Raw genomic sequence first — 27,711 nt, 5'->3', positions numbered from 1 at the left:
TCTAAAACAACCCTTACCGATATCGGATTGAGCTAAATTTTTTCAGGAACTCATTACAAAATATTTTAAGAATAACTTGCGGTTTGAATTATCTCTGTACAACTTGTAACGAGCCCTGCAAAAAAAAAAATTGAAGCAGTATATTCCTTGTTTGGTACCCATTAAATGGTAATGATTTTTTGATTTTTGTGGGGCTCATTACGGGTCGTATAAAGATAATTCAAACATTAAGTTATTATTCTTAAAATATTTTTTTATGAGTTCCTGAAAAAAATTAGCTCAATCCGATATAGGTAAGGATTGTTTCAAAATTCGTACGGCGCCTTACGAATTCTGAAACATCCCTTATCGATATCGGATTGAGTTAATTTTTTTAAAAACTCATAAAAAAAATATTATAAGAATAATTTGTATTTTGAGTCATCTTTGTGCTATTCGAAATGGATCCTGCAAAATCATGCCCATTTTTGCAATACCAAAAAAAGGAAGGAAAACGGTGGCGTTTTGCACCAAACTGTTGAGCAGTGGAAAGGATAGGCTGATTTCCTGAGTTTGGTGCTAAGTTGGCTTGTTTTGATTGGCGTGGTGGACAATGGCTTCTCCACAGTTCCGTGCAGAAGTCATTCTCTATCTCCCCTCACTCACGAGTGATAATTCTGTGTTCTCGAAACAGCTTCGCGTGACGCTCCACGGATCCTTTTTTTATCACTCATTAGCGTGGGAAGTCACACACTTGATAGCGGACCCCGCATAAAATATGTAAGCCTTTGGAGCATTACGTGGCAGTGCTCTGAGAGCAATTAATAATAGCCCCCACTCACATTGTGAAGTTGTGGGTCCGGATCCACTCCAATTCAATGATTTAGACCAGATGAAGTCCATATCGGGATTGTCCATTAGTATAATCAATGGTTCAAATTTACTTAGCAATCCTTGCCGATAAGAATTTAAAAATACATCCCAACACATTGATTGCAACAAATGGAAGATACCGTTCATGGCTGTCTCTCCCAATTCAAAACATTGGCATAGAGGATTCATCTCCTGGAGTCGTATACATACGTATACGGTATACATGTATGTATCCAAATACACAGAAATCAGAAGCTGCCAGCGACCAGTCTATTCAAAACTAATCAAACATGGCTGGTTCGGTTACCCCTATCTCTCTCTCTCTCTCTCTCTCTCTCTCTCTCTCTCTCTTACGTAGATGCAATCCTCTTCTATCCACATTCTTCTCCGTGACACTAGTTCGATAAAGTTTAAAAAGAAATGGCAGGAACACTAAGGCACAGCTTTGCAGAAAAACTACTCTCCAGAAAAGACTACTCGGAGCTGGGGATCGGCCGATCGGACGGCGGCGATGACGCGCCCCGGTCCCGTTCAGTTCGCGAAAAGTTCACCGCTTTATGCACCAATGTGCGAGAATGGTCGATCAAGGCGTACGAAATGGGCCGTTCTGATCCGAGAAAGGTTGTATTCGCAGCCAAAATGGGCCTGGCTTTGGCCCTTGTATCGATTCTGATTTTCTTCAAAGAACCCTTGAAGGAGATTAGTCAGTATTCAATCTGGGCGATACTGACAGTCGTTGTGGTATTCGAGTTTAGCATCGGTATGATTAGATTAATGCTCAAATTTGAGTGTCGTGCGTTTGTTTTGTGAAATTGAGGTCGAGTCAAACTGATTGATTGCGAATTTGGGATTGAGGTCGAGTCAAAGTGCTTTTCTCAAAGATTTTTTTTTTTTTTTGATATATGAGTGCATAGATTTCTGAAAAAAGTGTATTGATATCTGTGAAGGTTATTAGTACCCGTGAGATATATATGATATCTTAACTTGTTTAGAATTATTAACATATTATCCTCCGTCCGTTTGTTTTTAGCTTATGGTGAAGATTTTCTAACTGTTCCCGTTTGTCTACGTTAACCATTAGAAAAGAAAAAAGAATCAGTATTGTTTTTTTTGGAAATCTGTGTTTGGTGAAGTTTTGTTTTGTTTTGTTGGTTATCGTGGAGATTTTGTTACTTTTCAGGATTTTCTGCGTTAAACATTGGAAAAGGGCCCCCAAAGATGGGACAAGCTAAATACTATTGTTTCCTTTTATTTAGTGTTTTTTTAAAGCTTCTGGTAAAACCTTCTGTGTTTATCCGGCCCATATGATACAAGAAGGATCGGAGAAGTAGAAAAATTATGAAAGAAAATCACTAGAGACGAAAAGATTCCAAAAAGTTGGCTTTTTTAGTGAATGCAGCCTGAGCAGCTTTTTATTGTTCAATCAGTTTTTGATTCTGTTAAGGTTGATGATCGGTTGTTTCTGTGATTCTGCTGAGCTTATTGGTGGAGATTTTGATTATTTAGGAGCAACACTTAACAAAGGATTTAACCGTGCTCTGGGGACATTATCGGCTGGAGCACTTGCTCTGGGCATTGCTGAACTAACTGAGTTGGCTGGAGAATACCAAGAAGTTTTTATTGTGTTAAGCATCTTTGGTGCAGGTAAAGTGCAAGCTGTTAAATCTATCAATACCCATTTATGGATATTAACCTTGACTGTTGTGAATAGTATACAAACTGATGCACCATATTGGGGTTGTAGGATTTCTTGCAAGCTATGTGAAACTGTACCCGGCAATGAAGCAATACGAATACGGATTCCGGGTGTTTTTATTGACTTACTGTATTGTGCTGGTATCGGGGTCTTCAAGTTTTTTCAAAACTGCTATATCTCGATTGCTGCTAATTGCAGTTGGAGCTGGTATTTGTCTAGGTGTAAATATCTGTATCTACCCGATTTGGGCAGGCGAGGATTTGCACAAATTGGTTGTGAAAAATTTTAAGGGTGTTGCTACATCCTTGGAAGGTTAGAAGTTTTACTTGCTTCCTTTGAATTCAAGTTATGTTGATATCTGTGCACTAGCTATGAATTATGATACCCATCATAATACGTACAAGCTTTTCCACAGGCTGTGTAAATGAGTACTTGGAAAATGTTAAATATGAGAGGATCCCTTCAAAAATTCTTACTTACCAGGCTTCTGATGACCCAACATATAGCGGGTACAGATCTGCTGTAGAGTCCACAAGCCAAGAGGATTCTCTGGTGTGACTTTGTTTTCTGCAATTGTCCCTCGTTTTATATTCTACAGAACACTGCTATAAGAAAGGCATGTTTCCAATTCATTATTTTCTTTTGCAGTTGGATTTTGCTCTTTGGGAACCACCTCATGGGAGGTATAAAATGTGGAATTACCCATGGCGTGATTATGTCAAAGTGAGTGGTGCATTAAGGCATTGTGCATTCATGGTCATGGCAATGCACGGATGTATACTATCAGAAATACAGGTGAAAAAGATCTCTCCTTGTTGTCTTGTCATAGACCTTGGAACTGGTGCATTTTGAGATTATTGAAAGAAGGTACCTCTACGGCCTTTATTTAGCGCTCCCTTTTCATTGGCATTAACCCTTTTGGATAGAACTAGCTTATACCTCCAAACCTCAAGTGGCAGAAAATTTCAGTTTTTAAGTATTCATGAACAGAAGCAGAAAACGTCTTCCTCATCAATTGGTAGGTTAAGGTAAGAAATGGATTCCATTGAGTAGAGCAGAACCAAAAAGCTTTCCTGTCTGTAGAAATCAATGTGCATGAGATTGTGCGACAGATGAGTTGAGGGATTTTTGGAATAAAGTTTGGTATTTTTCTAAGTAGGCACTGTAAATGCATTAGCCAGGCTTACTTATTGTTGGCCCAGTTAGTTATGTTTGGCTACTTGGATCTAACTGTATCATGAATCAACAAAAGATTAACATACACTGTGTGGCTTAAATTCTGCAGTATTGTTCCGGCTTATTAACATTACATGCCTGTCTGTAAGTCATTGTGGCTTTAATTAGCATTACGACATCTCATCACCATCTTACCTACTAAACAAAATTTTAGTGCAGTGACACATTCTCTTCATGGATGGACGAGTTTTTTTGAAGTCTCTATATGTCTGATTGACGAAGGGAAACTTATCAAATACTCTAAACTGCAATCAGTGCATTCTGTGGTTAAAAAAGAAGCAGCAGCTCTATATGTTGATGCATGGTTACAGCCCGTACCTAATGACCTACCATCTAGTCTTCAGGAACCAAAAGCGAGAAAAAGGAGGGGAAAAAAATGAAAACTTGCTTTTGTACAATGTTATGTAACATAGAAGGAAGAAAATATGGTTTTATGTTGCATGTTGTGCACTTTCTGTTAACCATTTGCCAAGAAAGTGACTCTAGAAATTCGATAGAATGCCTATGCACACCTTTTGTTAACCATAGAAGAAGGAAATGCATATTCAAAATCAGGCAACCACATTTCCGAGCCCAAATATGTAAGATCCAGATTTTGTTTTCTTGCCTCTTTACCACCGAGGAAGGTGTACGACACTTTACTGGCCTTCAGAAGTTTATCGTTGAACTCAATGTAATAATGGGTTCAATTTTTCTGTTATGTAGGCTCCATTTGAACTGAGACAGGTCTTTCGTAAAGAGCTTCAGAGGGTCGGGTCTGAAGGGGCCTATATTTTACGTGAACTTGCAAACAAAGTTGAAAAGATGGAGAAATTAAGCCATGGAGACATACTCCATGAAGTCCATGAAGCTGCAGAAGAGTTGCAAATGATGATAGACCAGAAATCATACCTCCTGGTTAACTCGGCGAATTGGGAAGGCGTGAAAAGACACAAAGAGTTTGAAGATTCCAATACCCTTCTTGAGGTGAAGGATCATGAAAATAAACAAAGAGTGATACACTCTCTCAGTGAATTATCCCTAAATGCGAGATCAGCTTCAACACTACGGCACTTCGATCCTCAGAACCCCAATATAAGCATTAACCCTTCCGTGCAATGGGGGTCCACTGGAGAGATGCTCAAGGATCAGGTTACATGGCCTTCGCGTCTCTCAATTCTTGGTGATACCATCCTCAATGAACGCGAAGTAAGGACATATGAAAGTGCAAGTGCATTGTCATTTGCAACGTTTACTTCACTGCTGATTGAGTTTGTTGCAAGGCTACAAAATATTGTAAATTCTTTTGAACAGCTTAGCGAGAAGGCGAAATTTCAAGAACCCAGAGGTGGATAGTTTTTGGACCAAGTTGCTCAAGTGCATTGGCATAAAGGATTGAGTTTGTTTGCTGTTGTGATTCTGGATCAGTGGGTTAGATCGAGTTGACTTGCTCATTGGGAATTGTTGATGAAGTCTCGAGTAAGCAATTTTTTGGCAGGAACTAATTGTTACAACAATTGAGATTATAGGACTAGCTCATCGGTGAGTGCCTGGTTATCTGACTTCCAAATACACAGCAAAAGAATAAAGGTAGTTCCATACTTTCTATAAGAAAAATACAGTGGCAAAGGGAAACATTTGTAGAAGGGAACTGAGCTGCAGCTATATACCGTTGATCGTGTTTGTATTTTTGTTTCCATTTACATTATATGGTAAGCATTCCGAGGGATTAATCTTCTAGGGTTTCGTATCGTTTCTCGGATTGTTCATGTTGTCATACATATATACAGAGGAAACTGTTCAGCAATGAATTTGAAGTTTTTACTCTAAGATGGTGTCATGATTGTTTCTCATGCTGAAACTTCTGCTGAGAGTGAATCGATCATATGCTGGATATAAGATTTGTTGCCTGTGTTTGTAGTCTTTCAGTTCTTGGTTTATGAGCATATGGTTCTTAAACCTTGTGGCCTCCTGTAAATAAAATAAAAAAAAGGTGCTACAAAGTGCACGAAGCTCCTACTACTACGGATTTGGGGAAGGATGGGATGCACCCAACCTTCATCCGGCAAGTGTAGAGGTATTGATCCTAAACCCTACGTCCAATAGTTGGTAAACTGAACAGAACATCATTTAAAAATTAGAGAGAAGGCTACTCTTTTTGTGCAACCTTGGTTGGAATAGATAGCATAAAAATGAAGTGATCATCAATTTCGAGAAAAAAGAAGAAAAAAACAGGTGATCATTAGTTAGCAATATATGGAACAACATATCAAGGAAACAGTCCTTTTGTGGCTGGTTAAAGTTTAAGCACATAATCCTTCGAAATATCCTCCTCTCAAGTTCTCAATTTTTGTACTTGCCTTGCACTCTCAATTCTCGTTTCGCGAATTTAAATAGTTTGGAATGTGTTTCAAATAGACTTTCAAAGCGTGCGCGCTCTTGTAAATTTTAGTAGTTTGAAATAGATTTCAAATACGCTTTCGAGCGTGCTCATCCACACACGAATTATGTCGGGTTAAAGTGAAGATTAACCATTCCACTCACCTGTGCCAACTGAGAGAGAGAGAGAGAGAGAGAGAGAGAGATACCGCTGTCTTACCACTTCCATATTCTCCTCCAAACCTAGTTGAAGCCAGTTGTAGCACAACCTTCAGTTATCGACTAATTCAAGATGGGTACCATTTCAACAAGAAGTTTGTGAAGGTCAATTCGAAGCCAGCTGTTTGTGTAAGATGCTCCTCAGCTAGCCAAGGAGCTTCATCATCGTCATCAGGTGGAGAAGACTTTCCCCAACAACATCAAGAATCACAGGTCATCTCTCATCTCTCTCTCTCTCTCTCTCTCTCAGATTCGTTTTTAATACTTTCGTGATTCTTTTTTCCTGTTTCTCCGATAGGATCAGCAGAACAAAGGATTCTGGCAGAAATGGAGGGTTGGATTCTCTCTCTCTCTCTCTCTCTCTCTCTCTCTCTCTCTCTCTCTCTCTCTCTCTCTCTCTCTCTCTCTCTCTCTCTCATTGACAGTGACTGCATCTAAACTTGAAGAATAATGATGCGGTGAAGTAAAAGATGACTACTTGACAGAGATTTGGCGTAACCCATTTGATTTTTGTTTTCTTGTCTCAACTGGGGGCAAGGCAACCCATTTGAAATTGAAACTTTTTTTGGGCTTTTATCAGGAGAATTCAGCGGAAATGAGTTCGAAACTTGCGAAGCTCGGGCTCTCGGCTGTTCTGGCTTATGGCTTGTTTGATGGTGTGACTTACACTTCTTTATTTGTTCTTGCATTTCTTGGGTATGAGAAAAGTACTGGCAAGAATCCTGCTGCCAATCTCCAAGCTCTTTTAGGGGTGAGAAATGCTTCATTCTGCTGCTGCTTTTCTTCATTCGTTAATTTTAGGGTCAGAAAGGTCTCATACAAGCATGCAACCATTCCTGTGTTAGTCCATACGGGTCTTTGTCCCATATTCAGTTGGGCTCCGGCTAGTGAACGGTGAAGTTGGTCACCACATTATTTGTTTTTTTTGACCAGGAGACTGAGTTTCAATTGTGAAGTTTAGAAAAGAAACAACGCACTGGCTTCTACCGTAATGAAGTTCTAGAGGTTCCAAAGTGAAAAAAAAATCGAAGGCATTGGGCATTGATAACTTCTATATAGTGTGCTATCTACTTGACTCCTTGACATGCTAATGACTCTTCGTTGAATTACTTATTAAAGCGAAATAGGACCTGGCGCCAAGTGCTTGGAGCCATGACAACCACAGTCACAGCCCTCAAGAGTTTGGTTCTCGAACAAGTACTCTGATATCAAAATGACGTTTAACAAGCTTTAATGTCATCCAATTACATTGACACCAGCGTTATTTTATTTCTCCGTCTTGTGTATTTAAGTTGAACTTTTATCATCCACGCATCTCTTACCGCATATGCAACTGAAGGAACTGCCAATCAATGGATTCCTCCGGGGTCGTTCCTATTCTTCTATTTTCTCTGGTATTTTGGTTTCCCTTAACGAACTTTTTGTTGACAACCCCAGATTGTCATCCTCATGTGGACCGGTAACAATGTAACGAGACCGTTCAGAGTGGCGGGTGCAGCTGCATTGGCACCTGTTATTGACAAAGGATTAAGAAGGATCCAGAAGAATTTCAACTTCCCTTCTCTTGTCTATGCATTTGCTCTTGTTGTAAGCATAGTGGCTACATCGTGTTTGACAATTGTCGGCCTGTTTATCCTCTCAAGATGGGGAAAATGAACTGGGAATGTAACCTGTGGACCGTGTCGAACTTTTTACCCCTCCAAAATGCAGAGGGGATACCATCCTATAACTATTGGCCGTTCTTGTTACAATTGCACATTTTCTATCCAAAACTAACCAGCTATGTATCTCATAAGGTTTTGAGTTAATCCCTTGTGCCATCCTCATGTCTCAAGTATGGCGTAGCTTCAGCCACAGCACTCGATACCATTGATGCTTTGACGTCTCAACGCAGAATTTTAACATAAAACTGAGAAGGACCCAACTTCTCCGCAGTCTGGGTTTGGACTGCAGGAAGCAAGCACATATCGACCGTTCGTCTTGACAATCAATGGTCCAGGTTTGTAATAGATTCTTACCGGTTTGATACTTTCCTTACCAGTAATCATCTGTCAGCAAAATGGATCGTTAAAAACTCTTTTAAGCAGTTGCAATTGTGCGGGCTATCCTCTGCGGTCTAATAACGCACCACAGATTTGTTGGAACAGGAAGATTACCCCAATTCTTAACAGATTTGTACAACGAGAAGATCAATTAATACGCAATCTTCCAGTTAGATCTCTTCATTAGATTTGTTGGAACAGGAAGATTACCCCAATTCGCATCAGATTTGTGCAACGAGAATATCAATTAATACGCTAGTTCATGTCTTGAAACAAGAAGATCATTACCATAGTTTTTTTTTTGGTAAATATCATTACCATAGTTATTACCATTATCCATGTAAGATTTCTTACCATAGTTCATATTAGCTTTTTTACATGAGATTACTGCCCTATAAAACTAAAACCTCAGATACCAAACTCATTCCCACCACCACCTTAATAAACACATTCACAAAGGTGATGGGCTCATCCATTCAAATCACAGTGTTGGTGTTCCTGTCACTCTTTTCATTGGGCAAAGCTTCTGATGATCCCGATAGTCTCCAAGTAATGCACGTTAGGGTCACGAATCAACTGGCAAACGGTGTGGTTCTGACCATCCATTGCAAATCTGCAGACAGCGATCTGGGCGTCCATGTACTCTCATACGGACAGTTTATCGAGTGGCATTTCCGCAAAAACATATGGGGGACGACTCGATTCTATTGCTACCTGTTTTCAAAACGGGGAAACAACTCTTTTGATGTGTACAGGCAAGGAATGTGCAGCCGGCATTGCCCTTGGTTTGTGAGAGACAACGGCACTTGCTTGGAGACTCATAAGCCATACAAGTCTTTTTGCTATCCGTGGCCGTCGATAGGTCAGGAGAGTTGAGGGAGCTAGATGTGGAAGCATAGCTGCAGATATACTGTGCTATAGTGTTTGTTACAATCATCTACATTATATATTAATGCAAAGTCACTTTTTTCGCGAGAAAGGCTCTAAATAAGACTAGTGTCCGTTAATTCTTACGCTTTTTGATGATTTAAGGGTTAACTGCAGACACGACTTTTTTAGAATTTGGGGGTTAAGAGAGAAACTCGTTGTTGCCAAAAACCATGGGAAACCTTGAACGCAATTTCTCAATTTGATAAGTAGCTGCATTTTGTTCGATACATTCTTTTGTTTTCTTGTTTTTTGGTTTACTGTTTTCGGGTCTATAGGCCGCGCAATCTGTATCTCGCTTTATCAATATAAGTTCCATTTTAAAAAACAAAAAACAAAAAGGAGATTCAAAATCAGACATGGTTAGGTTATTGGCGAGCATAGCACCTGTTTTCAAGGATTAGGAGGGCAAAGTGCAGCTTACGACTACAGTGGCAAAACTGTAACTTCATAAAACGCATGGCATGATAATAATAAATATTTATATTTGATTAATTGAGCCTTTTATACTACTATTCAACCAACAAAACGCACGTAGTTATCTCATTGGGTGATATAATGAAACAAAATTAGTAGAAATGCTTGACTCAAAGTTATGAAATTCCCGTGAAAAAAAATTATGAAATTCAATTTCGAGGGGATTGTAACTTCTCTCACTTTTTCAAAAGGATACCTAATTTGTTTCATCCAGACAAAAGCACATTGTAGAGCATTGTAACTTTTCTTCCTTTTTCAAAACAATACCTAATTTGTTTCATCTAGACAAAAGCACATACCGCAGAGCAAAACTGACACACGAAGTCGATCAATAGAGCCAGGAAACAAACAAGAAAAAACCTTTTTTTATTAATCATTTCTATGATAAATCAATATGGGATCATTCCTCATGGAATGCAGCCAACTGACTTCCGCAATTTGGGTGTGAGAAACCCAGTTCTGCCGATACCAAGGAAAACCCTAAACGCAACTTCTCAATTTGAATGGTAGCTGCATTGCCATATTCATCTTTTGTTCTTTCTTTTTTTTTTGCCAACATTGTACACATCAGTAAGGAGTTGGTAATTAGAAGTTAGTATCAAGAAGAGGGGGGAAGAGGGTGGAACTCGAACCCCACACCTCATGGCAAGGAGCTTGTGCCAACTGCATTGGCGTCCCACTTGCTTGCTTTGGCTTCACTTACCAAAACGAGGTGCGAAATCAGACACAGTTAGGTTTGGGGGATAATAACCCATGTTTTCAAGATTTAGGAGTGGAAAAAGTAAGCCTACGATTTACAGGGCAGAACTGTAACTTTAAGGAATATAGGAGGCAAAATATACCACATTTGGATATAAACAACAGTTACAAGTACCTTGTCAAAAAAAAACTGCTTGACAAGTCAAATACTCAAATCAATTAGATTTTAAAATAAATCGCATATTCATAACCTCAAAACTGCGGCAATGCACAGTAATGTCACGTCTACAAGAAAATATTACTAATAAAAAGAAAAGAACTAAGAACAAAATTCAGAGGGAGAACCAACCGAACCTCTGCGGGTTTCAACTACATAATACAACACAACGCTCACAGCACTTTGCCTCATAGCTTCGCAGGTGCTGCAACTATAACTTACCAAAATCTAATTTGTTTGATTTTTATCTCTTGACCTATCAGGGATGCCGCGATAACCTTGGCTCTGCTTCTTTCTGCTCTGTTGGTAATGGTAACCATCCAATCACTATAAATCACCAACATTTATTGTGGCTCACAGCATTATCAGTCGACAGAATTGCATCTGCAAGTCTTCCTCTAACATGAGAGCCACTATTGAGGGGCCCCAGTGTAAACTGAGGAGGATGAGATTTGACTCTTTCAAATCAAGGCAGGCTCCAAAGGAGCTATTCCATTGGCAAGTGCCTGCTGCCGCTTGGCCTGGTTAATTCTCCACCTTTTATTTCTATTTTTGCGTGAGACACTATCTTGTTTCCGTTTCTTTTTTACCTGTTCAACAACAATGCAGTTTCCAGTGCCTGCATCTAGTTCCTTCCCACTAACTGCTGCTTTCACGTTTGATTGGGAAGCTAGATCATCCACACCAATACTTGCAGATTTTTGTGAGTCGCCGCCTCGTTTCCGTTTCTTGTTAGTCCGTTCAACAACAATGAAGTGTTCGCCACCTGCATCTTGTTCCTTCCTACTAACTGTAACTTTCAAGTTCGGCTGGCACGCCATGGCATCCACAACTATATCACTGCCAACTTCCATGGATCCTTGGCTTCCTGGTTCCTTTGCAAGATAATACTTGCAAACAAGCCGATGTGCCAATTTTTCAAGACGACGACCGGAGATAGAGTTGGGAATGGGCCTGAAAAGCAGTAAAGAACAAGACATAATAAACAAATGCAAAAGAATGTTTCTGATGGATACGGACCAAGTGAATAAGCAGAGCCAGGTGACAACTACTGCCTGCCTCCACTTGGATGGTGAGATCACGTTTCTCCTACACACTGTCTGGGCTTGGATAGCTTTCACTCTTGGACTATGTCACAGACTCACAAGGACTCTTCTAACACACAGTAACTGGGCTGGACACGACACTTTAAAGAAAATGGAATCAGTCTCATATGTTCAGTTGGACATTCACCTAGCAAGCACAATGTCATTTGGATCTAAATGAACTTTTCATACAACTTCTACATAACGTTCAGAATGCCCCAAGGCACCTTGTAAACACCAGCACCCTCCTAAAAAGAACATAGATGTACCACGGAAAAGGACTGGGTTTGGAGAGCTGGTTGCTATTAATTCTCTTATTCTGGCATGTCCCACGTCCTTAAGATGGAAACTAGATGGATCAGACTCTTAGACATATACGTGTACCAAAGTCCATGCAACCTAGCTCTTAGAATCATGTCATGGCTTTTTAATGATTCGCAAAAACATTGAGATTAGCAAGTTCATCCTAAATATCTGCACAATTCCAGCAAGGGGTCGATGTTCATCCAGCGATGCCATTCGAGTCATGGCTTTATGGGATCATTGCTTTGCTCAGTGGAGCAGTAGTCAAAGCTTGAGCTAATAGGCAATAAGCATGAAACTTATTGCAAACAACATGGAGGTAAAAGCCCCAATATTACTCCATCGCAGAAGCCTAGAGGTGAGGCCCTACATTGGGAAGAAAGACTTGCATTTGACTTTATAGGAAATCGAGGATTCAACTACCTAGCTACCTGGCAGGTTCATGGACCCAGCACATGGTTACTGAAATAGAAAAAATGAATGAAAGCTGTAAGCTCTCACCTTTCAGAATATATTCGTCCACGTACGCTCCGCCTATCATGCCATAGAACAGGTGGAGGTAGAACATCCTGCTTTCTGACAAACTGAGACAAGAAAAGTACAAGTTCCATGCCAAACAAAAAAGAAAGATTGATATTAGGCTCAAAACTTGTCAATGTTGACGGTAATAAATGATTAAACACCTGTAGACCATTTTTGAATAGGCAACAACAAAGAAACGTGCTGATGGAGCACAACCCATGTATGACTAAAGAAAGAAATAATAAAAATTATTTGCTATCGGCAAATCCAGCAGAGGTGCATGACCTGATTTCACCACTATTTGAATAGATGTTGCTTGGTCCAGGATAAGGGGGAAAATTAGGCTTTTGATTTCCTTGAATATGATATTTCGAAGTCGCACAACATATTAATTTACATACCTTCACAGGCATATTTACTCCTTCCGGTGGTTTTGGGATGTGAGGGTGAAAACAAGGAAATTTATAGAAGACAGATCTGCAAAAGACAGCAAGGGAACAGTTAATAGTCGACAAGGAAATGGTTACCTACCACTAGGTTCAATCTCTGTAATGAAAATATAACCATCCACAGAAACATACATGACTTTGTTATCCGTGATCATCACCATGGCATCAGTTGGTGGATTGATCTCCGAAGGACACACGGGTTCATCCGAAATATATATGTATCCATTCATCCCACCACTGCATGGAAATTTCAATTAGCATTAGAATGGTAAATCCCAAATGGAAGAATTCAAATAGCAAGAGTAAGGCACAAACAGTAGAATAAGACCTCGTGGAAAAGACAGCATAGCATACAGAAAATCTTGTGAAGTTTGCAAAACAGTTTGAAAATTGACTTAGGTTAAACAAGGAGTAGATGTCAATGCACTGCCCAAACCAAATCAAGAAATGTCATTCACACTTCATTGTTAAGAAAGGAGCAAAGACAAATCAATTATATTGTTGGGATAGGAAATTTAAAAGCAGTGACCAGGAAAGGCAGGAAAAGGGCAATACAAACTTGGGCATCTGTGGAAATAAGTATATCCAAGGTTCTGCTCAATGAAGGCTGTCTAGCTAAGACAAGGTAAACTGAGTGGAGCCATGATGAGGTGGCACAATCACCAGAACAGTGAGCATACCTAAGGTCCGTGAATGGGACAAGAAGGGACTCAATAAACCTTGACTAGTCTACTGACTATTGGCGCAAGCATTTTGATTGTGGCTGATAACCACCAAAAGTAGCTGAAATGAGTTCTCACTTTATGTATGGTTGTTCAGCCCCGCCACAATATATCAACGGTTTGACAGTGTATGTAAAAGATCACTTTCACATGCAAAGAGATGATGATGAATAGACCAAGTTGACCAACAAACAAGGAGGGAGGACCATGGAAGTTGAAATACTTGAAACCAAGCCGCACATTTCGAACCCAAAACTTGCATTTCATTGATAGAACATCCAAAATGGAGTTCTGTACTTTAATCTACAATCCCCAAATAAAACCTAAAATCTCAACTTAGGACACAAGCTTTTGTACAAGGTACTTGAGGTTAGGTACATCAAAAAATTCTTTCCATTGACTCACTACTCAAAGCCATATTCCTTGACTAAATCCAAGCCCATCACTTCCTTTCTCAGTCCCTCAACCAATATCCTTAATTTTACAGCATACACTCATTCGTCAGCAATCATTTGCTATTATAGGTTGCAAAAGGCCCAACTATCCTAAATGACATCCATCCAAAATACTTGTGGTACCATCAGTTCATTTCCAGGAGGTTGGAAAATAGAAAATAAAAGTTGATGACAACCAGAATTGCACGCGTAGGATGACCTTGACTCTGAACCATCTAGTTCTCCTGCCATCTCCCGATCTTGACACCACCATAACTTCCATAAAAGACACCAGTGAGTGCATGACTTTCACTAATAGAAAGCACATTTAATCTAGTAAAACACCTTTATAGAACAAAAAAGCATACAAATTACATAAAAGGAAACAGCAGCACAATAGCCTCGAAACAGTTTTAAGAACAATATGGGTTTTAGTAGTAGTTTGACGACTACTGTCTTCACCTCCGTTCACATTCTAACCCTTCCCCCAACCTACACTTTTACTAGTTTGACTTCATGTGAGAATCAAATTGAAATACTGTGTGTGTGAAACACTCCTTAAACCACCATAAGCGCAGCATGGTAGATAAAACATGAAGCCATCCGAAATTTGCAAAGCAAAGACAAAATGTACAGCTTGACAAGCCCTTTGCCACAATGATAACACACCTCACTTCAGCGTTGATCTTCCGTTTGACTTTACCCTTAGACACCTTCGGATTATCTTTATTGCGCTCCCAAAAAGAAAAGATCTTCGTTGATAAAGGATGAGATTTGTGAATACAGAGTATGTCCAGGCCCAAACTGTTTCTTCGTTTTTCCTCTTCCTGAATCACAATCATACAGTTCAGATAGTAAACTAGAAAAGAAAATGAAGTGGTAACACCAATACATAGTAATACCAAGCATTACCGTCAACGTGTGCTCCACCTTTCCAATTTCCAAGAGGAGGCGGGACTCCTTAATAAATGGCAATTTGCAAATAGCCTGTTCATGCAGAGGAAAACTATATCAAAAGAAGCCAAAGCATAGCGAGCAAAGTCCTATGGCACATGAGAATCATTACTTGCTTAACATTTCCAAATTGCATCACATAGATTTGTTAGATACCCAAGTCACACAAGCAAAAATACAAGCACCCAAGATTACTCGAACAATGGCAATGGTACCAGTAAACCCTAATGATTCATTGAGCTTGTCAATTATCATTAATGCGCTTATTATTAGTTCTCACTAATGGAAGATAACAAAATATTTAAAACTTTTCTTCTCTCAGGCAGGAAATGACAATTCAAACTCTTTCATTGGCTAGCATATAACAATTACTGATGGAAAATATATTTCTGATAGAAGATTGCTGTGGGAAACCACTAGGCGCGACAAAAAAATATGACGACTCTGCAAAATATTGATATTTTCTGACAAAAGTAATGTGATCAAGTGTCAAACCAAAGTTAATATATGGTTTTAGTCAACTCCATCGAGTTACAATAATCTTCTCTCCTAAAAAAATTAAAAAATCTGAAAAGGGGGTAAAAGTTACCTTTCATGATTTAGCAACACGTGTATCATGTAATCATGAAACAAGAGGTGCAGGGGAAAATGGTTAATAGCTATAAATCAAGATGTCAGGAGGTTTAGAAAGAGATAATAAACTCAGTGCAATACCGGAGGCATTCCTAGCCGTTCTTGTCAAGCAATACCATAAAGAGTTCACAATAATTTGAAAGGCAACAAAAGAAGAGGAACAGCGAACATTGCATCAAGCAAGGGGACTAAAAGTTCCTTAATCACATAGATGCCAACAAATGTGCAAGTGAGGCAAGAAAATGATGTGTTGCAGAATCAAACCCATAGGAAAAGCATTTGATGAACAAGCTAACCACCTAAAGCAAAATCACCAGGGTATCTTCGAACATTAGCAACAAGAGAATGATACAGAGAGGTATTGAAAAATGAATTCAACAATGAGAAATCTGATAAATTACGACAACCGCCCCAACGAAAATAGCATCTTATGCATTACATAGTCATCAATAAATAAGTTTCTAAAATAAGAGAAATCCCAAAATAGCCAACCTATCCAGGAGACAAATACAAACGCATCAATACCTGCCAAAGAAAACGTTTTCCGTTCATATCTAGCTCAAAGTCTGCACAACAAAAATTCAAGGTTTACTTGGCAAAGGGAAACATAATTTGTTAGCAATATCTAAGACGGAATCATTTTTTTTCAGAAAGAACCCTACCCTCAGGATAGAAGTCCAAAATAGGAGATGACGAATCTGTCATCAACTTCCGGTAGAAGAAAGGAAGTGCATGTGCACTGCAAGCACCTTTGGGGTCAAATTCCAAGTAAGACAGATTAAAGAAGACAAAGAAGTGAAGACATTCAGTCAAAAACCTTGCAGCAGGCAATACACCCATTAACTGATCGAATGGCTTGAAGGGTTTCCCAAGTACGAAGTGAATCCCCAACTGATCAAGACCACAGAAATCTGAGGCAAAGGGAGCGTAATGATAGGGATAGAACCTGAAGCATCAGAATTTTATAGGTCTGACGTAAGTGAAAAACACAGCAGCCTTACATTGATAATTTTACATGCAGACAAATACAAGGAAAAAGAGAGTTCCGAAGATACATGCATCACAAACACATAAAAACTCTGTAGGTCCTATGAGAAATGAAAAGCAGTTCCAATGAACGTTTGTAGGGCCTATATACTCCCTCCGTCCCCTAATTTAGTCCACCTTTCCATTTTTTGATGTCCCAAAATACATGTCCATTTTGACTAATCAAAGAGCAAAAGTTGATGAATTTACTTTTTTGCCCTTGTTCTTTCAAAGTGAAGTAATAGCTCTCCATTTTCAAATAGAGGGCAATTTTGAAAATTTGTACCTTTTTAGGTGTAATGATTATGTCCCCTTAAATAGTTGGGTTCCCCAAAAGGGACAAAAATTATGGGACGGAGGGAGTGGAGTGTTGAATAATGGGCAGCGCAACTTAAATCCACTTTGTGTTAATTGCAATCCACTTGTAAGTGAAAGGAAATCACGTGATGGGGATTGGCCTCTCAAAATATGTACTGGGAACAGGAGGAAAAATTAAACATCTCATGGGGCCCATCAATGGAAAATCTTGTGATGGGGATCTCCTTTCAAAGTGCATACTTGAAGCAGGGGATAGATCTTGTACCTAAGAAACTTTCCCAACAAGGCGTCTTTCTGCAACATTAGACTCAGGTACTTTGGTAACTCCAACTTTTAGGATCCCAATTGTGTAGGTGTAGGTAATATTATAGTAATTTAACTTAATCTGGAAACCGTAAGCGTATTTGGTCTTTTCCTAGTAGCACATGACAACTGAACAACACTAGTGAGCAAGACGAGCCCAATCGACATCACTATTGGATCAAGCTTTTCATCCCCTTTTATAAGAAAATCAAAAAAGAACTGGCGACGAAAGCGCACTCCTATGTACAAGAGTGAAGTCAACTACCATGAATATTAGGACTGGGAATCCAATGGCAAAAAAGGATCTAGCAGAGTGATACCAAATAGGGATGGACAAACAAAAGCCCATGGGGGGAGATAGAGAGAGGGCACAAAGCACCAATAATACGTTTTAGTTCAACTAAAACAATCACCACAAGGAGGAAAATAATGCAGCACATACCATTGCCAAGAGCATACTCCTTGATAGTAATAATGCATGACCCAACAAATCCCTTCGATGTACTTCAGGACCTACAGAAAATGCAACACAAGTTAACAAAGCAAACGCATGTAGATTTCCTTTTTACACAAAAGTCACGGAGGAAAAAAAACGATAAAATACAGAAGAATTATGTTAGCAAAGTGGGCAACAGATATTCAAGCCACCAGAGAGGATTAAAACAAATCATACCAAAGAGAGCCTTGCAGTCAATTTGGGTCAGCTAAAAGAATCATATTTCCCCATGGCCACATTTTCAGTTAAAATTGAAGATCTCACATCCAAGTATAATTTTTTTTTTGATAAGTAAAAGATTATATTACCAAAAAGGCATTAAGGGAATGCCGTCCGTATACAACAAAAGGCCCTATACACTTGCACTCCTATTCAACTGAAAATGCTCAAACCAATCTAAAAGTTGGTCAAGAGAAGGAAAACAATCGCTCTTGTCCCAATTATACAAGCTATTCAACAAAAAACTTTTGATTTTAAATAAAGGTTTTTCAACCCCTTCAAAGCATCTCGAATTCCTTTCGCGCCAAATCACCCACATCAAGAGACACGCTTCCTTCTTTTCCCACTCTAGTACCTTCCCAAGCAATTTGTAGTTACATGAAACTTCTTGATACAACCCACTGTATCCCAAACCAAGAGAAGACCAAAGTCCAAAGCTCCCAAGCTACCGGGCAATGAAGGAGGTGATCAACTGTCTCCGTATCCCTTTTGCACATACAACACCAATTTACCATGATTCTCCGTTTCCAAATCAAGTATAATCACACATCCATCTTAACAATCTCATCCCAGCCACATCCATCTTAACAATCTCATCCCAGCTACGCTCATTTTATCTTGTTGTTTCTTACTTACAAACATTGGCCTAATAGTTTCACATAAACATCTCCCAATTTATAAGTAATCACTTTTTGCATAATATGGTATAAGTACCACTATAATTGGGCTAACCTACTTAATTCTATAAATTAAATTATGCTTACTATTTCATCGGCAACAAAAGAGAGTATAAGACAAGGTCCTCATTGGGCACAACAAATACAATCAGAAAGCAGAGAGAAGGAAAAAAAAAAAAAAAAACAGAAAAGAGAGTATAAGACAAGGTCCTCATTGGGCACAACAAATACAATCAGAAAGCAGAGAGAAGGGAAAAAAAAAAAACAGATTAACATAATGGCACATGCCATGTAAATCCTTAAAGCATACAACTATATGCTAATTCCAAAATAAGAGATAAGAGGCTTTAAAATGACAGATTAACAAAGGGTTATACAACCAATACTTCAGAGCACTTTTCAAAATCATGTAAAACAATTTAACTTTCTTACCGAATGTCCACGAATTTTCTCACGATCATCATTCGTATTAGCCTCAAACTTCTCAGCATAATATCTCTCTTTCCATCCCTCTTCTCCTAGCTTAACCTGACAAAGCAAGGTAGGACTTCATGATTGCAGAGGTCATATTTGGACGGCGGGGAGTATTCAAGATTGCGTCATGAGTGTTGGTGTACTCCAGATATGGAAGTTATGCGGGTTACCTTTCAAGGCAAAATGAGATTGCAAAACTTGAATAAGAACCCCACATTTTTAAACTAATTAAGAATAAAAAGAGGTCCGCAATTTTGTACCATTCAAGTATTCAAGTGTTGGCCTATTTCGGTGCCTACTAAAAATCCAAAAATAGCATTAAAACGGGAAATCTAAGTAGTTGGTGAAATTCCTGGTAATGAGATACAGATTCCTACAATAGCCCAAGAGTTAATACAGAGTACGAGTAAAGCAACCAAATAGCACAAAAGAGGAAGTTGAAGCAACCTGGTCGATTACCGGATTTCCAACATCAGTTACATGGTTTGTTGAGCTTTGAACCTTCTTAACACCGGGCTGGTCCAATAACATTCGCACAACGAAGTCAAAAATCCTTTCCATAAAAAGTAAGAAATCAGGACTAGAAAAAAGACGACATGAAGGCGCTCACACAACTAGAAGAATCACCAAAACGAATTTTCTGTTCTCTTTGGACCTGCATAAAGAACATTGCTAAATGATACTCCAGAAGCCAAGCCAGGAAATACAGATACTAAATACGTTACACGTCAATATATGAGTGCTATAAATGATTGTGTTTAGATAATTAAGTAGACAAGTTCGTCCGGAAGACCTCTTTTGCAAACAAAAACACATACAGGGAAAGACAGAACGTGAAGGACTTCCAAGCAAAATGGAAATCAATCAGCAAACAGATTTCATTCACAGACATAAAAACAGGATGTATGCATATCAAACCTGACTACGTTTCCTCAAAATTGCATTCTCATGAGAACTAACAGCTTTCACAAAGTGCTCAACACGCCCCAAATTCACCTGCACATTGAAAAAACAAAAGAGCGTCACATAACTAAGAAAAAGGAACAATCCAAGATAATTTTCTGTGGGTATCAGGAACCTCTACATAAGCATCTGGCCAGATCTCCCGCAAACAAAGGAGCATCTTGCCAAGGATGCATCTCCCTCAGAGGAATGGCCATTGGGCCAAGGATACCCCTTCCCATGGAAGGATACATCCAACGAAGGAAGGAGCATTCGGCCATGGACATCCTCTTCAGAGGAATGGGCGACCTTCCAAGGAACTTCTTCCCATGAAGATCTCCTAACAAGAATCCTCCCAATGTGCAAGCGGGCATCTCATCTCCGAGGGAGCGACCCGGCACTTCACCTCTTAAGGCATCTTCTCCAATAGGTCTTGCCTACGGTCTAGAGAGCAGCATCCCACAGTATTCTCCAGACTCCTACAATTCACAACAAATCATCATTGGAAACTCCAACACCCTCCTAGGCTGGGAGCAGGTGCAGGGCATAGGTACCTCACTCGGGCCCTAACGAGGCATGTGGTTTGGAGACTAGAGTAAGGGGTTTTCCAAGGAGGACAAGGCTGCCTTTGGCATGTGGTTTGGAGACTAGGGACGGGGGCATTGCCAAACACCCGATATCTTGGAAGACATATCACACCTACCATCTGAAGCGAGCACCCACATATAAGTTATAACCTAAATGGCCTCTATAAGTCCCATGATACAAGCACCAAGATTTGAACTTGAGACTTATAGAGGAAAACATGACAACCTCCACTTTGCCCACCAATTGGAATGAGCCAACAACTGGCTCTCTCCTCCCCCAAGGTTCATATATAAGGGAGGGTTGACACCTACAAAGAAGAGGCATTCAATATGCATTGATTGTCTAACATTTACCACTAGTTGATCATTCTCTCCTGCCATTCCTCTCTATAAGGCTGCCTGGACCTCTCTCCTCCTCCACCTCGGGTGATCTCGAGCCATTGTAGTGCCCACCATGTTTACGGAAGGCTCGCTTCTGCTCCCTACATCCAACTATTCTTATTACTTATTCCCTATTACTGACTTCTTAAAATTCTTAAAAAAGCCGAACTCAAAGAACAAAAAATGGACTTGGAAAGGAAAAAAGCCGAACTCAAAGAACTAAAAATGGACTTGGAAAGCGAAAAATACAAACTCGAAGAACTACAAAGGGACTTGGAAAAGAAAAAAGCCAACCTCAAAGACCAAGAAATGAACTTGTTCTTTGAAAAATCCGACTTCTAAAAACAAAAAATTGATGCGGGCCAGAAAAGGTGGCCAGGGGCATTCCAGTAATTTCACCATTTTTTGGTCTTAGAGGGTAAGGATTGCCCACGGGTCCACTTGGGATATGGCTAGACATGGGTTGGATTCTTAAGAAGTGTCTTTTCGGTTGTAGTCGTCTATTTAATTTCTAGTCAAAGTCTTGACTCTTGAGAGTCAATTAGTTGGTCAAAGAGTCATTTGGTTTTTCAATGTCATTAATGTTAAATGTAGTCGAATAGTCCATTAGTTAATCAAAGAGTCATTAAGTTTTTCCATGTCATTAATGTAGTCAAAGAGTCTATGTTCAATGTGTCTTTGGGAGTCTAAAGTTAGTTGAAGGCTATTTAATTTGGGAAATTCTAGAGTCAAGTTGAAATGGGTATAAATAAGATTGTAAGCCTTATGGCAAAATCATGATTGAATGAATGAAAAATTGTGTAGCTTTCAAGCTCTTTGATTGTGTGATGCAATCTCATTCTTTGGTGTGATGCTAAAGAGGCCCTAGGTGTGAGGCTATCTTCTTAAAACTCTTCTTCTTCTCTTCTTTTCTCTTTACTGTTCACGTCTACTGTTCACAGTCCCAAACATAACCATTTTCCTTGTGTCTGATCATATTTAGATCTATTCCAAATCTGTCCTACATCAAAAATGGACTTGGAAAAGGAACAAGAACAAAAAATGGACTTCAAAGAAGGATTCGAATGGGAAACAGATTCCGAATAGGAAGAAGGGGAAAGAGCTCCAGAAGAAGTTAGCCGAAGGACATCCAATTAGAAACAAGTAAGAAGAGAACCCTGTTGCCTTACTAAGGTCTAACCTTTTAAGAATCCAGTGACAAATATCAAAGTGATATATGACCTACGATGCTATACTGGACGAATTGTTGGCCTGTCAAGAAACAACAATCGAGTAAGATGAGTGTAGCTGAAATGAGGATGTTGAGGTGAATGTGTGGTAAGTCTATGAGAGATAGACTTAGAAGCGAAACTATTCGTGGGATTACGTGGTTTGGACATATTTACCGTATACCTGCAGCGAAGTAGTCATGAAAAGTGACGTGATAGTAATGGATAGTAGGGCTAGGGGAAGAGGAAGACCTAAACTGACTTTGGATGTCGTGATAAAGAAAGATTTAAGCTTACGAAATCTAAGTGAATAGGTAGCCCTAGACTGAGTTCAATGGAAAAATGGGATTCATGTAGCCGACTCCAATTGATTGAGACAAAGGCTCGGTTTGGTTTTGGTCACACAGAAAATAAGACTTCCTTGAGTTTTAATTGGAGTCTACTATTTCATTTAACACCCCTGACTTGTTTTGCGAGTGTCCTGAGAGTGTCCGAATAATTTATTATTAGAATGCCTCTGAAGTGTCTAGACAAAAAATGTTGGAGAAAAAATAGAACACTTTGGATTTAAGAGTTGGACAGTGTATGGAGAGTGTCTGTGTCCGACAAGTGTCCAACCGCAACACCAATACGTGACGTTCGATGAAGTGTCCGTGTTACATAGTTTCTCCCTCAAAAGTGCATCCATTCTAGATTTTTCTAATACCAAACATGAGAAGGAGAATTGATCAATTTAAAAACACGACAGAGAGAAGCTACCCTCTGACCCTCCTCCTTACTTCTACCAGTAAAGTGCCCATGTACACAGACCTAAAAGGTGCATCTGTCCATCTCCCACAAACCAAAGGTGACAAAGAACGGCTATTAGGCATCTTGCCATACTGAAGGGTATGAAGAATATGGACAGTGCACACTAACATTCGCCTGCTACTTTGCAATGATGAAGAAGATTGTCTTTTTACAATGCAAACTACTCGGGAAATATCAACCATGACAAGGGGTGCGGAACTGTTGTTAAGGGTGTATGCTATTTTCAAACATGTATTTGAAATGTGAACAAAGACAAGATTGAGTAGTATGAAATTGCTAGGAGGAAAATATTCAGAATACCTCAAAAGAATTTGTTAGATAACCGCCCATATGGGCAAACTCCTCCTTGTAGACAACCATCAGTAGATCAATAGCCCCCTACAAATTGGCAACATTTAACCATAGGACTATCACATAAGCATAAATTTAATACACTCTCTTGAACACCTATGAAATAAAGCAAATCTAATTTGAAAATAGAAAGTGATTCCAAAAATTTCAGAACCCCAATTTACCCTGTGAATAAAGTTAGATTGAAATAAAAATACCAACCTCAAATATCTCCAACGACGGTATGTGTGGAAGAAAGTCGTTTCCAACAAATATGCACATGAACACAAAATCATCAATCAAGCGTTCCAAGTCTGTCATTACTGTAGGATCTGGTATACTCAAATCGTGCACTAGATAGTCCCTGAGTACCCAGACATGGAGAAACTGAAAAGAGCAATACAGGGCAAGAATTTTAATTATAGTCACTTTTGAAAGCCATTGCAACTTCTTCCTAACTTTATGTCTTCCTAGCATTAGGACAACTTCATAATTCTAATATCATAACTGATACCTAATGACAATTGCACAATGACAATTAACACCAACCAACCTGATAGTACAGGCTCGTGATATACTCTTCTATGTTCTTTACAACCGCCTCCTCTTGCTCATTCTCCCCCTTTTTTTTCTGCCTCTTATCTGTTGACCATCTATCCTTTGTGTACGCCTTGCGCACATCCTCTCGCAGAATAGAGAAATGGATTTCATGTGTAGCCAATGCAAGCATGATCAAGTCTGCATCCTAGAATGACAACATGGACAATGTAAAGAGTCTAAAGACAGATAACTTAGCCAAGTACAATCTGACAGATTATAAACATAACAGGCAACTACCAGTCCATACAAACAATGCGTAGTGTTTGCATCAAATCCTGGCAAATTTCTTTGTAAGCGGATGTAAGACATTATCTTATGCTCTCCCTCACCAGGAACATTGGCATCAGAAAGAATGACCTAAAAATTCCCAACACATTCAAATCAATGAGTCAGAAAGAGAAACTAATTCTCTGACAAACTTGACAGAAAGGGTGTTATGCTTCATGACTCAAAACTTCAAGTTTACCTTGATATCCCTCCACCCAGGATCCATGTTCATCCTCAAGTGTATGTAATATTGAAGAGCTGACGACAGTAATGACATGAATTCAGTTCCAGGTGTGATAACATTTGAATCCAGCTTTGTAGTTCGCTCCAAGTCTTGCCCTTCTGATTCCTGAACTCCTCTTTCACTCTCTATTTTAGCGGCCTGATAGTAATCAAATTTTAATTTTTCTGGGAGGAAGTAGGTTCTTGTATTGTAGCGGAAGTCTTAACAAATACCAAGATCATCCCGTAAGTACTTGTCACCTAATTTATCGAGTTTGTGGACGCCATAAACTTACTTCATCAGCTGCATCCTTTGCGGCTCTGAAACGTCTTGTCCGTTGTTGATTCATCTTAGCACGGGGTGCAACACCATCTGTGCACAGTAACATAAACAATTCAGTTGAGTTGTAAGTCATGTGGTACTGCCGGAAAGAACACATTACGAATGATATCTTTACGCGTCCAAGCCCCACAAAAAAAATTGATGTACCATGTTTCGAGTTACGACGAAAGTCACATCCTAACCTAGTTTGTGGTCACAAAACAGTATTCAATCAGTTCAGAGACCAGATCTGTCCAGTTGCAAGCGACAATAATATGGAAACTCCGTCAAAAATCAAAATAATACGTTCGTGGGGTCTACCTACGACAATCAAGAAAAACCGTTCACACTTGGCCAAGTTTTATGTCCCAAACATTTAGTCTCCCTCATTTTTTGTTTCCCAAACTAATACTTAATTCCTGCTTCACTCTGCACTATCGTGAAACCTTTCCTTCTGTCTGGTAAGTTGACAAGGATGCCATCAGGCACAGATGAAACTGAAACTCATATATGATCTTTCAACCCACCTTTTTGATAAATGTCTTAAAAGTCATGTAAATGCCAGGCAACACACTTCTATAGGATTCGAAACATTTATCACAAGGAGATAGTGAACTTAACAAGCATTTAATCCATCTACTTTGTTTGGCTATGTAACTTCGTTTCTCAATTCCATTGTGCCTTCAGAAGGCAATAAATCTTCAGCCGAAGTGTGGTGATATTCAGGAATGGATTTTACCTTGGATTCTCAGAGTTAGTTTATCATGATCCCTAAGTGCAGAGTATTGGAATGAAGGGGAATAAAGGGAACTACAACCAATACTTCCCCTTGGAAGGAAAAAGATAAAGAGAATCCAATCGACTTGTTCAAGAGAATTCTCCTCTCTGCAATATTTATGTTGGTCACAACTTGTACAAAGGTTTAAAGCCTAGGTCTTCCCTATAATCTCTTCTCAACTACGATCCATATAAACAATTCGCTTACTTCGCTAGCTAATGTCCTCAGTTACTTTAAGAATCAAAATATACACAACATGCATGTCAACATTTCATTCACCTTAAGGACACAAACATTCGTTGATGTATATAACACACTAAAATGTATTCTATCAGAAGAAGAAAAAAACATATTCATTGACTGCAAGTAACAAAACCATACAATTCGTAATCTTGAGAAAAGAAATGCTTCACATTTTCAATATTGGTTCTGCAACTGAAGCATTACACTCACCAATTGCCATATAAAGAAGTTTCCGAGGTCTTACTATCGAGAAAATTCTATCTATGTACTTGAACACCGCATCGAATACCTCATCGTACGTCTCAGGCGCAGGCTGCACGAATTTTTTGCGTGTGTAAGTACCTAACCTACACATCACATATAGATCTACGAACATCTATGTATATGCAAAATACATACACTCATGTATATACACGTACATATACGTATACATACATATACCTGGTAAAAAATAATACTCACTCCATTCCGAAAAGATTAAGATTGCCCAGTCCACAAAACAGGAACTTAATATATATTATCAATAAAAATTCGAACTTTCTTTTTGATAAGTTAGAAGAACTGGTTGATATTTAATAACTTGTGGCAAAAAGTTCGAAGTTTTTCTTCAAGGATGTTTGTTGTGCTGCTCAGGGGTATGCCCCTTTGATCCTTGTAATGGTGGTTGCTTTCAATGAAAGATAATTTACCAAAAAAAACAAGTCTGAATTTTTTCCGAGAAAAAATCAATACTTTTTAAGTTTTCGTTTGCGGACCGGGGCCAGACAATCTTTTGGGACGGAGGCAGTAGTGTAAAATTTCAGTCCAAATAAAAAAGGTAGTACATAATTTAGAATTAGAACAGCAATAGATACCAGGCCTTCGGGGTGGAAACAGGGGTGAATGATTCCGTTCATGTCGAGGTAAAGATTGTCGAACTCAAGGCCGTTAGGGTTCGGTCGACTACAATCTAATGGAACGGAAACGCCGTCGACGACGGTGGGAGGATCTTCGATGACGTCGGTGACGGCGAGCGGGTACCGTTCGATCAGCCACCGGTAGAATGAGGGTATCCCCATTCTGCCGTCGTGGGCTACTCTGCTGCTCTGAGAGAGAGAGAGAGGAGCTCAGTGGGTGTGACTTAGGGTTTTAGCAGTGAGGGGTTTAGGGTTTCGGAAGGGGCGGCCTCCCCTTTCGAGCGAAAGAGGCACCGTTTTGCCGCCTCCAGGTGTATTTATAGTGGCCTTGCAATCTTTCGTTACTGCGAACTTTCAAAATTGTCAGCTTATTTTTAGTTTTTTAAAATACCAATTAAAAGGGAAGTGAAAAAATAATTTTATGACGATAATTTTTACACTTCCCAAATTACTCACCGCTCTTTCCTCTTGGAATGTGTTTAGTAATTTCAGATGTGCCAAAGGCAATTCCCTTTATTATGTTAGAATTCTAGGGAAAATATTATTTTGATTTTTGCATAGTGCTATAGTTAGTATATTAATACTCTCGTCAGCGTAGCTTTTGGGCATGAGCGAAGAGAGGTGGGACTAGAGAGGGGTCTAAGTGACTATCTATTTATCTTTTTTATAGTTTGGCGTCTGTGGGCGCATGAAATTCAGGTTCGGATGAACAAAAGTGAACTATTTGATCACGTAGCTTTTGATCTTTGACGAAGAGAGATGAAACTAGAGAGGGGTCTATATGACT

The 27,711-nt window shown here is 39.3% G+C and overlaps 3 protein-coding genes across 5 annotated transcripts; 2 read left to right on the top strand and 1 right to left on the bottom strand.

Moving 5' to 3' along the window:
- Window positions 1-972: 972 nt before the first annotated feature.
- Window positions 973-5,593, top strand: LOC131319921 (aluminum-activated malate transporter 4-like). The gene is made up of 6 exons (XM_058350365.1): window positions 973-1,612; window positions 2,359-2,496; window positions 2,597-2,860; window positions 2,964-3,100; window positions 3,197-3,343; window positions 4,490-5,593. Exons 1-6 carry the CDS (start codon window positions 1,273-1,275, stop codon window positions 5,117-5,119), a joined length of 1,656 nt encoding a protein of 551 aa, XP_058206348.1. The 5' UTR covers window positions 973-1,272; the 3' UTR covers window positions 5,120-5,593.
- A 629-nt stretch (window positions 5,594-6,222) lies between these two features.
- Window positions 6,223-8,169, top strand: LOC131319924 (uncharacterized). 3 transcript variants are annotated; one of them, XM_058350373.1, is made up of 4 exons: window positions 6,223-6,574; window positions 6,666-6,695; window positions 6,942-7,112; window positions 7,799-8,169. In XM_058350373.1, the coding sequence occupies exons 3-4, from the start codon at window positions 6,957-6,959 to the stop codon at window positions 8,015-8,017; spliced, it is 375 nt and encodes a 124-aa protein (XP_058206356.1). In that variant the 5' UTR covers window positions 6,223-6,574; window positions 6,666-6,695; window positions 6,942-6,956; the 3' UTR covers window positions 8,018-8,169. The 3 variants fall into 3 exon arrangements, with proteins under 3 accessions (XP_058206356.1, XP_058206354.1, XP_058206357.1); XM_058350371.1 differs by having other exon boundaries at window positions 6,660-6,695; XM_058350374.1 differs by lacking the exon at window positions 6,666-6,695.
- A 2,544-nt stretch (window positions 8,170-10,713) lies between these two features.
- Window positions 10,714-27,292, bottom strand: LOC131319920 (5'-3' exoribonuclease 3-like). The gene is made up of 22 exons (XM_058350364.1): window positions 26,883-27,292; window positions 26,239-26,341; window positions 24,982-25,058; window positions 24,663-24,845; window positions 24,434-24,553; window positions 24,150-24,341; window positions 23,819-23,983; window positions 23,567-23,644; window positions 20,257-20,334; window positions 19,949-19,993; window positions 19,786-19,854; window positions 19,297-19,392; window positions 17,915-17,985; window positions 16,643-16,771; window positions 16,488-16,564; window positions 16,351-16,391; window positions 15,151-15,225; window positions 14,908-15,065; window positions 13,215-13,319; window positions 13,035-13,110; window positions 12,613-12,695; window positions 10,714-11,677 (listed from the first exon to the last, which is right to left on the bottom strand). Exons 1-22 carry the CDS (start codon window positions 27,084-27,086, stop codon window positions 11,185-11,187), a joined length of 2,718 nt encoding a protein of 905 aa, XP_058206347.1. The 5' UTR covers window positions 27,087-27,292; the 3' UTR covers window positions 10,714-11,184.
- Window positions 27,293-27,711: the final 419 nt, after the last annotated feature.

Source organism: Rhododendron vialii, chromosome 3a, assembly GCF_030253575.1.
Source record: "Rhododendron vialii isolate Sample 1 chromosome 3a, ASM3025357v1".
NCBI lineage: Eukaryota > Viridiplantae > Streptophyta > Magnoliopsida > Ericales > Ericaceae > Rhododendron > Rhododendron vialii.
The sequence above is the reverse complement of the archived record's forward strand: the minus strand, read 5'-3'. Positions and strand labels throughout refer to the sequence as shown.

Bases quoted from the DNA above. Each gene is read 5' to 3' on its own strand.
- LOC131319921 (XM_058350365.1), top strand. From the start codon at position 1,273: ATGGCAGGAACACTAAGGCACAGCTTTGCAGAAAAACTACTCTCCAGA. The intron at 2,861-2,963 runs GTTAGAAGTTTT...GCTTTTCCACAG, and splicing joins TGTTGCTACATCCTTGGAAG to GCTGTGTAAATGAGTACTTG. The intron at 3,101-3,196 runs GTGTGACTTTGT...TTTCTTTTGCAG, and splicing joins CAAGCCAAGAGGATTCTCTG to TTGGATTTTGCTCTTTGGGA.
- LOC131319924 (XM_058350374.1), top strand. From the start codon at position 6,957: ATGAGTTCGAAACTTGCGAAGCTCGGGCTCTCGGCTGTTCTGGCTTAT. The intron at 7,113-7,798 runs GTGAGAAATGCT...TGACAACCCCAG, and splicing joins ATCTCCAAGCTCTTTTAGGG to ATTGTCATCCTCATGTGGAC.
- LOC131319920 (XM_058350364.1), bottom strand. From the start codon at position 27,086: ATGGGGATACCCTCATTCTACCGGTGGCTGATCGAACGGTACCCGCTC. The intron at 16,565-16,642 runs GTTTTTGACTGA...AGGTGCTTGCAG, and splicing joins GGTGTATTGCCTGCTGCAAG to TGCACATGCACTTCCTTTCT. The intron at 12,696-13,034 runs GTATGTAAATTA...TTCTTGTCTCAG, and splicing joins GAGTAAATATGCCTGTGAAG to TTTGTCAGAAAGCAGGATGT.